At 34.6% G+C, this 14,882-nt stretch overlaps 1 protein-coding gene across 8 annotated transcripts in view; it reads left to right on the plus strand.

Moving 5' to 3' along the window:
- The window catches only part of IL31RA (interleukin 31 receptor A), a 36,512-nt gene that overhangs the window by 18,197 nt on the left and 3,433 nt on the right, over positions 1 to 14,882 (plus strand). For 6 of the 8 annotated variants that reach the window (XM_035553697.2, XM_035553699.2, XM_035553698.2 and 3 more), the window contains 8 exons: positions 3,253 to 3,418; positions 5,082 to 5,164; positions 5,693 to 5,909; positions 7,338 to 7,520; positions 8,733 to 8,834; positions 9,941 to 10,087; positions 12,579 to 12,719; positions 14,001 to 14,094. In XM_035553697.2, coding sequence (XP_035409590.1) covers positions 3,253 to 3,418; positions 5,082 to 5,164; positions 5,693 to 5,909; positions 7,338 to 7,520; positions 8,733 to 8,834; positions 9,941 to 10,087; positions 12,579 to 12,719; positions 14,001 to 14,094 — 1,133 coding nt within the window. The remainder of the gene's footprint in view (positions 1 to 3,252; positions 3,419 to 5,081; positions 5,165 to 5,692; positions 5,910 to 7,337; positions 7,521 to 8,732; positions 8,835 to 9,940; positions 10,088 to 12,578; positions 12,720 to 14,000; positions 14,095 to 14,882) is intronic. The other 2 variants (XM_035553700.2, XM_050716582.1) reach the window with 1 other exon arrangement.

Here is a 14,882-nt window from a genome sequence, read left to right on the forward strand (position 1 = left end):
TTAGATATACAAGATCTTAGGTTTATTGTTTTGTTATCTATTGTTTTGTTATCTATTGTTTATTGTTTTGTTATCTAGGATTAATTTTCTCTCCTTTTGGTCAATGTCTGTTTTGGTACATACCATACTTCTGAATATTTCTGTGAAAGGCTAAGGTATGACCTGTTAAACACAATTGGTGAAATTATTTTATTTTCCTGTTTCATCCTGACGATGAAAACAGCATTTACTCCCAGCTGTAATAGTTGAATCAGAGTAAGAGGGACTAATTATATATTAATTTTCAAGTAAATTCAAGTATAAGTTTTGCAAGATAGAAAATGAGGGAAGTTATTTTTTCTGAATCTACCTTTCTGACACTTAAATGAAGGAGTGTTGTAAGAAAACATAATCTTATTTAGACTATGGCTTCTTTCAGATGGATTATTCCAATCCTTCTCAGTATGGAAGTGAATCCATTTGCAGTCATACTATTTCCTATTTCAAATTTAAGAATAAGTCAGGTTCTTTGACTTTTTTTTTAAGCTCATTAAACTGAGGTGCCTTTCTTGGCCTTGTTTATTAATTTATTTTTAACATATTATACATTTAATTCTGGGAGAGGAGAAGAAATCACCACGGTAACTAATCGTTGTTGTCAGACCTAAAGTTCCTAATGCTAAAATGCTTTTTAATTAGCATCCTCCCCATGTTCTTATGGCAAACATTTTTACTGTAGATATGACACATTAGTTGCTGGACTGAGAATATAATGTCCTGAATGATCTGATGGGCAGAATGCCTTAGGTTTACAGTGGATGTTAGAAACTAAATTAAAATTTATTTAAAAAGATCTATTCAAGACGTTCATCCCTTTAAAGCCAAGACACTCCTGTCCTTGTGATGCTTACATTCACGTGGGATTCTTCACACATGTTGAAAACGTTCATGTTTTTTGCTAAGTTACGTGCTTATTGTATGTTGTGTCTATTTGTCACCACTTCCATAAGAAATAACCTGTCTACTTTTCATTATCAAATACAGTCTACATATATTTTCTTCTTCAAAACTTGCATCTGCTTTTTTCCTTAGGTGAGTTAGAGAAAAAAAAATAGTAGCCATAATCACTAAAGCCAAAAATTTCAATGAGTTTACTTTTGTAGATCTTAGGCAAGCACGATTCATAGTTTTGTCTGTAGTCAATCCAATGGCAATGGCCAATGAAGACAGCATCAAACAATCAGTTGGATATAGAAGCCATTTTTCCGTCTGTTGGAACAAGTACGGAAAAGAAAGACTGAGCAAATGACAGCTGTTTTCTTAATCTTTTAAGCCTTCCTACCAAAAAAAAAAAAACACTTTGCTGTGGACTGTAATTATTGAGTGAAAAAATGATCACCAGTTTTTCTACTTGCATGCACTAAGTTTATAATTAAATATTGTTCACAGCCATTTGACAAGTAACAAAAAGCTAGACTGGGATATTTGCAGTTTTACTTCAAGTTGTGCAGGAGATTAATAATAATTTTGAAGTTCTTTTTGCTATAGGTTGGCTAAGGAGTCTTGTTATCTACCAGAGTGTTGTAGGTCCATGAGTTCATTCTCACAGAAGTAGTTTTCCATTTCTGACAATGAGTTTCTTGTGATCAGGTTGGACTAAAAATTTCAGATGTTAGAGGTTGTTTTATTAAGCAGCGTGCTTCGTATTCTGGTGTTTAAAGGAGCGGTGCTTACATTTTGTTATAGTATGATTCACTTTTCATTCAACTAGTAGAAGGCAATATTTTTTTCACAAATATTTGGCAGTATTGTACACTTACATGACATTACTGTTTAAAATTGGCTCCCAAGAAGTAATCTCCCTTATTCCAAAGCTTACTTACCTTTGCTGACATTGTAGAATTTAAGCCAGCTTGAAAATTAATTGTAGCATGTTTCTGTTTCAGTTTGAAATTGGAGAGCTTATTGATTATTTTTTTTGCAATTTGGAGGAGAAAACACTAATGTTACTGTAGTGATTCTATCCCTTGTTCTGTACACTTAAATCTTTCTGTAGTGCCTATTGTTTGCTTCTACTTTGTGTTCTCAATCCAGATGGGTTGATACATCAGATCTAGTATTTCCTTTTCATGTCTCCTTTCACTTTTTGTTTTGGAACAATGATCTAGTTTCCAACTGCCATTAGTTAGATTTTCTTCAGTGGGACCTTTTTAAGACAAGAGGAAGTTACTCACCTTGTTCTTACTTTTCCAAGAAGACATTACATCAATTACTTCTCATGCTTTTGTCTTCCTTCACCATTTAAAGGCTCCATTTTCCATGCTGTTTTTTTTCTTTTTTTTTTTTTTCTTGGTACCAGAATTTTCTGTTTTCTAATTCTTCTTTTTGTTTTAATCTCATGCTGATGGTGTTTGGGGTGTCCTACAGCCACATTGTTACAGGGCTAAGAGCTAGAAGACCCTGTAACTTGAAAGACAGAAGAAATAAATACCCCGCTGGCTCACAAGCTCAGGTGATCACTGCCTCCCCAGGGATGCGTCTGCTGCAAGGTGCAAATTACCTGTGGTGATCATTGGCTTTAGCAGTACTCAGTTACTTCCCAGTTCATAGAATCACAGAACATCCCGAGTGGGAAGGGACCCATAAGGATCATCGAGTCCAACTCCTGGCTCCACACAGGTCTACCCAAAAATTCAGACCATGTGACTAAGTGCACAGTCCAATCGCTTTTTAAACTCCGACAGGCTTGGTGCCGTGACTACATCCCTGTTCCAGTGCATGACAACCCTCTCAGAGAAGAACCTTTTCCTGATGGCCAGCCTGAACCTTCCCTGTTGCAGCTTGACACCATTCCCTTGGGTCCTATCACTGGTCACTAAAGGGAATAGATCGGCGCCTGCCCCTCCACTGCCCCTCGTGAGGAAGCTGTAGGCCTGCTGCTGAGAACTACAGTTCCCTGTTGCTGGGAACTACAGTTAGCCAGGACCTCCTGTACCAGCACAGCTGCTCTGTTGTTGCTTGTGAGCTGCACATAGTTCAAGCCACAAGGTCAGTCAGCCCAGACCTTTGGCTGAAATTTCTTATTCTGAAGTTTTACAAGAAGAATGAAGATGTTGTGAAGAAAAATGAAATAAGTAAATAAAAAAAGTGATTTTGAGTTTTACGGGAGTGAGATGCAAAATGTGAAAACTGCGGCCTTTTTTTTTTAAACCAGATCACGTGTCTGTTTTCAATTTTGTAGCAAATCATTTTTGTTCATGCATCTGCTTTCAGGAAATTGACACTGTTGCAGTGACTTCTGAAGAGAAAGTAGTATCGCTTAATCTCACGGGTCTGTGGGACTCCACAGAGTATTCAGTTGCCGTTCGGTGTATTGGTGTTGAATCAAAATTCTGGAGCGAATGGTGTACAGAGAAAACAGCAAGCACAGAGGAGAAAGGTAGGGTAACTATATAGTGTGCTTTTCTTTGGGTATTCTTTGAGGAATTAGGATTTAATAATAGCAAACTGTATTTTCACCATATTCAATCTATTGAATTTATAATTCTGTTTAAGAAAAACAAGTGTGTATTTTATTTAAATACAGAAGAAGGAAAACTGCAAGACAGATAAGGAGAGGAAGAGGTCTGAAAGGTAATTTAAATGCAAACAATGCAGGGCTAAAGAAGAAAATGAGTAAATAGAAAGAGAGGAAGAATTAGGGTGTACATGGAGAACAAACATGTGCAAAGTAGGATAGTAGCAGAAAAGCAGTGTAGCAAGTATGTCCAGTAACACGAATCAGAGAAATTAAATTACCAGTTGTAAAACAAGATAATGTGTTTTAACCCTGGTAGGCAGCTAAGCACCACACAGCTGCTTGCTTACTTACCCTTCAGTGGGATGCAGGGGAGAATCAGGAAGGTAAAAGCAGGAAAGCTTGTGGCATGAGACAAAGGCTAGGTAAAGCAAAAGCTCTGCATGCCGGCAGGCAAAACAAGGAAGTCATTCATGACTTTCCATCGACAGGCAGGTGTTCATCAGCTTCCAGAACTGCAGGGCTCATAACGTGTAACAGCTTTTTGGGAAGACTATGCCATCACTCCAAATGTTCCCCCTTTCCTTCTTTTTTCCCTAGCCTTTATTGCTGAGCACAATGTCATATGGCATGGAATATTTCTTTGATCCATTTGGGTCAGCTCTCCTGGCTGTGTTCCCTCCCAGCTTCTTGTTGCACCCCCGTCTGCTCGCTGGCAGGGCAGCATGAGAGAAGTAAAAAAAGTCCCTGGCTCTGTGTAAGCACTACACAGCAACAGCTAAAATGTTGGTGTGTTAGCAACATTATGTTCATCATAAATGCGAAATACAGCATTATCTGAGCCTTTGTGAAGAAAATTAACTCTATTCCAGTCAAAACCAGGACATAAGACTAGAAAATCGTCTCTAGAACTTAACAAAACAAACCAGAAGGAAACATATGGAAAGAACAAGAAAAAATTCTATGAGATTGTACATAGGTTTAGAGAAAACTTTTTAATGTCAAAAATCTTAAGAAAAAAATAGAGAACTAAGTGACTAGACCATTGATAAATTTGAAATTATTTTATAAATAAGTATTTATACACCCACAAGGAACCTTTCTCAGCTCCTCTTTCTAGCACAGTTTACTCCAAAGTGAACTGAGCTATTAGAGTCTATCATGTATTCTAAGAACAACAAAAAAATTTAATTGCTATTTTATATAATGTTGTCAGTGTATGTACCATAGTCATCTAAGAAGATAGTACTTGCTCTTTTTTTCCTTAATCTCAGTAAAATGTCTTTGGTAAAATACAGCAATTAACAACAACAACAAAAAGATGAAATAAATATTCTTTGAGTGTTAAGTGGTGTCAGAAATCTGAAAAAAATAGATGTATTTTGAAGAGGGAAGTTGCTAGCTGCATAAAAAGAGAAAAGCTGTACTAGTTAGAGAAAAAAGGCACAACATTAGAAATAGGAGAAATTCTTTTTAGTAAGTTGCTCCCAGACTATTTTTGAAATTCTTTGTTTGTTTTTTACCACATTATGCTATCTTTGTAATAATAATAACAAATTTCAAGATTTTGTTTGTTTTTGAATAGCTCCCTCAGAAAAAGTGGATTTGTGGAGGATAATTGAATCTTCACACCCAGCTGGAAATAGATCTGTACATCTTATATGGAAGGTATATATAGTTTTTATGAATTGATAATTATACTAGTATCCTGCAGCTGGTGGTTAACTGGAGTATTTTAGTGTTGTAGGACATATAACCACCAGGGGGGTTTGTTGTCAGGAAAAAAACACCTCACTGAACTAAATCAGAACTGAAAAGCCTTTTAAGAGTTACTCTCTTCTATGATCTCATAACATATCTTCTTAGAATAAAATATAGCATTGTGAAATGTTTTTAAAAATAACATTAATAACAATCTGGAAATAAAACATGCTATCTAATTGTTTCCCAGACTGCTATTCTGAAGTAGTGAGATGTTCTGAGGAATCCGTATTGAGAAACAAAATAATGGACTTTCTTGTAGGCTAGAATATGTCTTCATTCAAACAACTCAGACATTCCCCCTGTCCCTCCCACCATATCTTTGTAGCATATGTATTTTTAATTTATAGAGATTCAGTGGTCTTTAATACGGTATATAGTTTTGATAATACAAATAATGCTGTGAAACACTTACTAATACATTTTTTTTAATAGCTACTAAGCAACATTCCACCCCCTGGGAGAATTCTAGGCTACAAAATACAGTATTTTCCAGAAAACAATGCTGTACTTCAAATGACAAACATCACCACCAATAAGAAAATTGTATTACCTTTAAATGAAGAGGCATATATAATATCTGTTACTGCCTATAATTCTGCTGGAAATTCTCCTGCAGCTATTTTGAGGATTCCATCCATTGATGAAAAACGTAAGATTTCTAAGTATCGTGATAGATTTTTCTCTTTATAAAGAAATTATCTTCTTGATGTCTGCTTAAGTTCTTTTATAGTGGAAGCAAAATGGTTTTAAGGACTTTTGTCTTAGAACCATGTAGAGAGTCATATGATGTATAAAGATGTGTATAGTCCATTACTCTTTACTAGAACAATATTATCTCACTGGTTGTCATATTTTGCTATCAGATATTGTTTCCTTATAGAAGATTATTGTTGTGGCTTTTGTTTTAACTTATCACTGTTAAAATACCAGCATTTGCTGATGTGTTATTAAAATTTCTGTTACATTACTTTCTGTTTTGTTGGTATGTTTTAATCCTGAACCTCCCACTCAACAAACTATACCTCACCTGTCTACACCACCATAAAATTGGTTACTGCACTACCTCTAATAATGTCATTTAAACAAAGGTGTGTTTGACAGAAGTCCATAAGATGCCTTAACAGAAGCAGAGAGAAACATTGTAATTTGTATATATTCCCAAAGCAACCCATTCTGCCCACTGACATGGACAGAAAGCTGCACTGCTCTAGCACAGCAGCTTTGTTCTTTGGCTTTTATGCTTAATTCTGTTATCTTCTGTTAGCCTTGTATTGCCACATCCTGCTGCCTACCCATGATCTGTGAGAAAAGTTGCATTTGACACACTGTTGAATCATTTCTACATCAGTTGCTTGTGAAAAAAAGTACAAGTTCCCCTCTGGAGTTGCTCAATTAAATTCCAGTCTAATCAGAAAATTGGATATGTAGATGGGATGTCATCTTGTCCTGGAGGTTGCTGACTACCTCTCTATCCACTTTTGTATTCCTCAATAAATGTATCTTTTTTTTTTTTCCCCATGCTGTGACATGTTTTTTTTTTTTTTAACTACATAATTTTTTTTTTTTTTTTTTACCTTGATGTTGCTAGGTCTTTTTTCTCTCTGCTTTGCTAGAATTGCAGTCAGGTTTCTGTTACCTCTGTTTTACAGGCTGATAGTTCACTTTTGCTTCACTGTCACTCATGATGCTGCTTGCTTGTTTTATTGTTTTCCTCTTCCCTTTTGATGCCCCAATCAAAGCTTGCTTATCTGCACTAGCTGCAGCCAACAAACTGAAATTTGCATCCAAAAAGAGGGACTTGTCATTGATTCTGTATGTGTAAATCTCTATAGGTATCATCACCTCAATTTTTTTTTGTCCCCCTCACCCTCTTTTAATTGTTAAAATTCTTACATGCTTCATTTTAAGGCATTTTGAGTACATTTATGTGAATGTATCTATAAAGTCACTTTTTGTTTAACCTTAGCTAAACATCATACTTTCTAAAGAAGCAACCTCAGCTTGCTTTAACTGAATTGTTTTCTTGCTGCAGTTTTTACAAAGATAGAATTACTGACATTTTCTGTTAAATTTTTAGCTCCCGAGATTATTGAAACAGTGAGGACCTATACAACAAATGAAGAAATGATTGTGGAATGGATAGCCTCTGAACCAGAAGTAACTGAATATGTAGTTGAGTGGTATGAGGAGCTGGAGACAGATCCTTTTATTAGATCATGGCAGTATATATCAAATTCTACAAAGTGGAAAGCTAACAAAAGTACGTTCATTTACAAGTTATGGTTGTAACAATGTACAGATACATAGGTATTTATGTATATTTATTTATAAGTAGACCAGAAAGGACAAAGGAGGATGAACTTGCAAGCAACTGTTTTAAAAATAACATTTGCATTATTGTTCTGCTTTATGTCAAATAGATCACTTTCATACCTGATTTAACATATGTGCTTAAAGGAGCAAAGGGAACAAGATACCTAACGTTAACAGGAATTGAGCATCTGCATTCATATCACCCACCTCTGAAAGTCTCCCCCTTGATCCTGATCTGGAACACCATACTGTAAATTGTATCACATTATGCACAAAATGTAATATTATTGATATTTGAAAGATTGCATGCAATTTAATATTAAAGGATTTGAACTCATGCAGCTTTCCTCAGACCATTAAAAAAATAACAGCCTTATTTCATGCTTTATTGAAATTCCACAAGTAATTTAATAGCATTTTTAACTCTCAGATTTTCGCAAAACATGTAAGATGGTGTTTGTTTCCATATAAGATTAGGCTACAGATTTCATATTTAAGCAATTTGGTAGCTTGGTGGTCTTGCATGAAATTTGCAGTATCTGTTCTAATAGAAAAATCTAGATCCAAAAAACTGAATTCAAGGGAGAAGATTGTATCTTCACATGTTTTAGAGAACAAGAATCCTACAAGAGGATTTCAGAGAGAATTTTTCATTAAAATAAGTAAATGGAGTGATTTACTAACTTGGCATGTTATATATAATCATATAATCTTTCCTGTCCCTGGAGATGTTCAAGGCCAGACTGGATGGGGCTTTGAGCAACCTGATCTAGTGGGAGATGTCGCTGCCTGTGGCAGGGGGAGTTGGAACTGAGTGATCTTTAAGGTCCCCTCCAAACCAAGCCATTCTATCATTCTGTGATATATAATTACATTTGTGTTATAACCTAAAGCATTGCTCAGAGGTTTCAGTGGCCTTATAATGCACTGATAAATAGGTGAGGAACTGCTCACCATTTTCTAGTAGGAACTGACTTTTTTTTTTTAATTGATATACTCTAAATGGTAATGATTTGGCTGTGTGTATGTAGTTTCCGTGAAAAATCAGTGTGCAGAGTCCATGTGATATGTACAAAGGCAAAACTGTAAGCCATATTCTGTCTATATGTTTTATGTGGAGAACAGTGAAATTATTCTTATTTTATTTTTATTTTTTCAGAAATCTTTAAACCATTTGTATGCTATAACATGTCAGTGTATCCTCTTTATGGCAAAAAAGTAGCAGCTCCATATTCCATACAAACTTATGTTCAAGAAAAAGGTATGTATTTCATGATGTTGTGAAAGGTGTGCTGTAGTCTGTCTCCTAGATTGTATTTTCTTTGAGAAATTAGGTACTGGCATTACTGAAGGACAGAAGCAGATGCTGAAGAAGGTTCAGGTACAGCTCTGCTTGAAAGTCATCCATTGGTTGTAATGCTTACGTACGGTATACAACGCACTTGGGAAGAGTATAGCTACAAAGACTTTTTTTCAACTGGCTTCTCTTAAATGTTGCAGCTGCATTTAGATATATAATTACACTTGATTTCAATGATGCAGTTGATTGAGCTAGTTGTGCTCCTAATAAAAGAGAGATTCTACTCACAGAATAAAATTAATAGTTTGAAATGCTTGCTTTTTGTCACATTGTATAATATTAGAGAATATGTGCTGTCCTGCATATAAAAAATGGTAAGGAGCCATGAAGTTTATGGTTGAACAGAAACTGTAGATGAAATAGTGTTTCAGAGGCAGGAAGGGAATATTTCTTTGTAGAAGTTTAATGTGGATGCAGTGATTTGTACAGGCAGCTGCAATAATCTAATTTACTGAAAATTTTAAGATTTTAGGTGAAAATTTTAATGTCTGTGCCTTTAGATCTGTGTAAATGTGCACATGCATATCACAATATATTATTAAGTGTTAGTTACTTGAAAGAGGTAATGGACTGTTGTTCGATAGAGTAATACTAGCACAACTTGGTTTTGAATGCTTTCCTGGTCATAGTGAGCTGTGACAGTATTAAAAGTTGACAGAGAATGGGAAAGAGGATGCTTGTTTCAAAACTGAAGCACAGCAAGCTTCTGCTTCAGAGTTATGAGTTACCTCTCTATGATGTTGTAAGGATTGAGACATTTAATAATCTTGAGATATGTGGATTCTCGTAACACCGAACTATGCAAATACCAAAATAGATGAGGGGAAGTATTATCAGAAGAAATCACACATTAGAGAGGATGATAAAAGTTTGGGTTTATGTCAGAGCACTAATAAGACATTTACTTGTACATTTGCTTTCTTAATATTCCTGGTATGTGTGAAGTAACATATGGATAGTGTTGCAACATGTAGACAGTTTTTCTAATTTATGATGCTTCTGTGCAGAGCCATCAGAAGGTCCTGTGGCTGACACAGATGTTCCAGGCAAAAATGAAGTTGTAATAAAATGGGAGGAGATTTCAAAAGATAAAAGAAATGGCTTTATCACTAACTATACAATATTTTATAAACCTGAAGGTGGAAAAGAATTGAGTAAGTATACATTAAACATCAAAGATTACAACAGGGCTATGACAATCTGCTGTCTGATTATAATTATTATTTTTGTAGCTATTAGCATGCTTTGTTATTGTATACCATAAATACGTCTGAAAATACTGAAATGTGGCTTACATAAAGATTAAGGACCTTTTTTAGATTTATCTGAGATGTTGGAGAATTCTAGTGAACAGTCCTTGCTTTAATGTTGCATGTTTATTCTTGCTCGGTTTCTTTATCTGTTTTGAATTTATTTTGTACAGCACAGCTTTCTGTTAGTGAATCTTAATAGTGAATCACTTCTGCTTCTTTGATGGGATCCAGATCTGTTGGATCTCCAAGTGTTAAACTTAGTGTGTGACAGCATTACCATTCCTCTTCTTTTTCCTAGACTAGGATGGCAGCTCATATATGAGAGAATTTTTACAACCTGTTCTCCATAATGTTAAAAAATAAAATAAAATTGCAAGTGTATGCCAAATTAGAAAGTATTATTTGTCAGATATTTGTAGTTTTCCACTTTTACATAAGTATTAGTCTCTCTCCATCTTCAGATCTCTCTGTCAAGACACACATTTGAAGCCAGTTGAAAAAAATCATAGTAGAGACAGAGGAGTTAAATTGTGGCTAGAATAAATTGGTGAAGCATAGATTCTAAAGCAATTCAAGAATTTGAAGCACTTGAGGGTTCAGTAAGTTTATAAGTTCCGTGTTTGTCCTTGGAAGGATGCCTGTCCCAAGTCCTGAACTTATAGAACAGTATGGTAGAAATTTACTGGTAGAACTATTTTTACAGTCAATTAATAATAAAAACAAAGTAGCAAACAATAGCCAAGAAGCAAAAACAGCCTGCCAGGAAATAATTTCTGTAGACATAGTTTTTTAGATTAATTTCTTCAGATGAGCTTAATGTTTTGTTTGATATTGCTTTCCTGCTCTGTAGGCTGGTAGCATACCTTTTTGAGTATATTAATAATCCCCTATATCAAAAATAGTATCCATGCAAAGTGTCAATAGTCAGTATAATCCTATCTATTCAGAACATCTAGCATAAATCTCAGCAGAATCTTTTATGAGAAGTGCTTCAGTGATCTAAATTTCTTCTTCCTGAATCAAGAGTACTGTTGGATCATTCAATGCCTTATAAACTGTTCCTTTTCCTTCTTTGTTTTAGACATCACTGTTAGCAGAAACCTAACATCTTTCTTTAAACAATCTCAAATTTACAAATCTTGATATGTCTTCAGTTGCTTCTGGATAGTCAGTTCAGAGCCAGGGCAAGAATATTTTTGGTAATTTGTAAGTTAGAAAGATGAAGCTATGACAATTTGTGTCAGATTTAGTCTCCTACATATAATCTTTCTTGCCATGTTAGTTTCTGGATGTGTTAATGCTGAATGTTTTGTGCAGGGTCATCCTTAAGAGACACAACCTCAAACAAAGCAAAATTTGTAAAGCATTGCAAAGCTTCTCATGTGAAACACCGTGCCCATTTTAGGACATCAGATTAGTTTCTTAGGGAAAATATTACTAAATAGCAACTCATGGGAGTTAGTCTTAAATGGCAAAACTCAACTGTACTGTCATATTTTGGGGCTTCCTTGATATCACATCTTTTTGTCACATCTAAGATAGAGCTTTGAGTTTGTGCAAAGGTGATTTCATTGATGGCCTTTTAACTCCAGAACTGTACTTTTCAAACCTTGATTTAAGAGAAATTTTGCTTAATCTCAGGGTATGTTGCAGTGTATCTATTTCCTGAGCATTTCTTGGCTGAGCTGAATGGTGATGTGTTAGCTTTGACTTGATTTATCAGAAAATGCATTAATTTCATAATACACAAACATGTTATTAATTCTGTTGGCAGACATAGAATGTTACTATATATGTACTGCTTAAAAAAAAAAGAAAGTAAAACATATCATACCAATTCCAGTAATGGACAAGGTATTCAAAACATTGAGTTCTATTCAGAAAAGCATTTGGAAACTGGAAAAATTGTGTTGGTTTTGGCTAACCTCCTCTGATTTTATTGGAGTGATATTGCAGTGCTGGTAGGTTGCATCCTTTTGGATGATCAATGTACTAAAAATACAGTTAAATTTTACGAGCTGCAGAAACACAAATTTCATCAACTGTTTTAAGTTCTGAGCTTAGATTCCACGGGTTGTAGAAATAAATTTCAGAAGCCACTTTTTTTTTTTTGGTGATAAAATACTTTAAAATATTTTAAATTTAGAAAACAATTTGTGTGTTTATTTTTAAAATTAACTACACAATGGTTTATTTTTTGCCCCAAACAGTTAAATAGCATCGCCAAACATTGTTTTATAAAACTGATAGGGTCACTTTGTCAAGTTGTCCAGTCATCTTTAAAAACACTCTGTGATTTATCTTTGTAAAAGATGATAAATACTTGTACAGTTCTGATATAACACTATTTTTTTTTGTTTGTTTGTTTTTACATAAATCTTTTCCTAAAAAGATGAAACGGTGAACTCTGATGTTCTGCACCACAGATTGAAGTCCTTACAGGCTAATACACAATATACTGTCCATATCATGGCAAGCAATAGAGCTGGTGGAACCAGTGGAGAGCCAAAAACCTTCAAGACTTTGAAATTCAGTAAGTAACATTCCAGGTTAGTTACTGTTATTTTGAAAAGGAGTTTTGAGGTAAGAAATACAAAAATACAAGATTTCTCTGTTTAGGCATCTGTAAGAGTTATTTTTATTTATTTATTTATTTTTAATGGGTGTTAAGTCAAGGAAGATTGACCAACACGTACTGAATTTAACTCAATCTCACTGAACGTCTTTACAGACTAAAACCTCAGGATAAGAGATCAAAATGCCAAATCTTCTTGCTGTCAGTAAAACCATGGAACACTGGATCTTTGTGGGATCAACGTATTCTTCGTGTGCCATCAATTACGGGATAGAGCGCCTTAGAGTTTTTCAAAAAGCAGATGTTTTGAGTTACTAGATTTAGAATGGCCCTGCATTGAGTCAGATTTTTAGTGTGGAGATTGGTATAATGATTGTGTGCTGGTAGTTCACACACTTCCTCTTTCCTGCTTCTGATAGAATGTTTTTCATATTTATTAATATTCACAGTGTTGGCTGAACTGAAATATGTAAAAGTACATGAGCTAAACAGGTCCTTGAACAGGCCTTGAGACATGAAGCTAATTCTTTTTTTTTTTTCAGCCTGTAAATTCGTCTTCTAGTTTGCCATTCAGATGCAAGATAGGTTAGGCTGTGCTGAATTTTGGTCTTTATTGTTATTAGGACCTACACTGGGTGGTACTTCGGAAATCGGAACAGTATGTTTCAGTCATGAGAATTAACTGTATTTTATTTATATTTAAAGCCTACCTCTGGCATTGAATTTAAAATCTATTTTGTACTAACAGATAGAAGTGGCACTATACAGCAGTTTTAGGTGACTCTAAAACAACAACTGCCCAGAGAGGTATTAAACTTTTCAACCTGGTTGATATTCAAAGATTGGTTTGGTACTAACATGGACACTAAACAACCTGATTCTAATTTCTAAGTTGGATATGGTGTACTGCATATGTCCCCTCCCATATGAGTTATTGTGTGATTCTATTAAATAAAGTAAATTTTAAAATGTGATACATCTGTTCCTGAGATATTTTGAGAAGTTCCAGCATAGGCCGCTTTTCTGGCTTAGTAACTGTGACTTGTTGGATGCAAAATACTCATCTTTTGACACATTGTATAATGTATGGCAGTATTCTGAGTAATTTTAACTAGTTTTGGCAAAGCTTTTGAAATGGTGCTAATTAGGTGACTGATGTTGAAAATCAGCTGTCTTAATGGAATACATAAAGAAATGATAAACATCTGTTTTTTTTTTCCTTTTTTCTTTTCTCTAAAGATAAAGAAGACATTATTTTCATTGCTATACCCGTTGGATTAAGCATGTTCTTTCTGTTAGGCCTTTGGATAACATGCATTTTGAAAAAACACACGTGAGTACATTTTTTCATCTTCTAAAACTGTATTTAGTCTTTAAGTGTAAAAAGCCCGTTTTTAAATTTATTTTCAAAATGCTTCTGGGCTGGGTTTCAAACCAATGTCAAATTAAGAAAATAGAGCTAACGGAGTAACAAATAAAAAAGCCTACATATCTTGTAATTGTAGTTAATGTGCTATAGTCCAAAAATAAATATTAATTTTAGAAAGTGCAGTAGATGGGGAAAATAAAGGAGAAATCAATTTACTTATTATCTGTATCAGTTTATGGAAAAAGTTACATGCGAGTTGCAATTCTGTGTTCAATCAGGTGAGGGGAGTGCAGTTTAAGTCAGATACTGAAATAATAATGCCAAATAAAGCTGACAGAAAGCTTCCTATACTTTCTTAATATATCTGGAAGTACACCACTGGAACACGTTTCATGTAACCTGTATTGCTTAGTTACATTAATATTACTTTCATTAGTTTGTGACTGTAAAGAAGTAATTAAGAAACTAAAAATTTCATCATGTGAAGCATTTGGATGATAGATCCATGAGTTTGAATCCATATCTCTGTATGAAATGTAATTCTTTCATCTACTGTCACAGATGTCCCCTGCCGGATTTTAAATTGCTTTCTTGGAGCCTGGGGACACTGCAAGATCCCAAAGATAGCTGTGATGATTTGTTAGAGTTAAAAATGTGCTTTTCTTTAGCATGAAGAATGACTGGGTTGTTGGGCTGAAGCTTAATCATAAGTTTAATAATTTTATATATTTGGGGAGGTTCTTAGCTACGAA

Source organism: Cygnus atratus, chromosome Z (genome assembly GCF_013377495.2).
Source record: "Cygnus atratus isolate AKBS03 ecotype Queensland, Australia chromosome Z, CAtr_DNAZoo_HiC_assembly, whole genome shotgun sequence".
NCBI classification, from domain to species: Eukaryota; Metazoa; Chordata; class Aves; order Anseriformes; family Anatidae; genus Cygnus; species Cygnus atratus.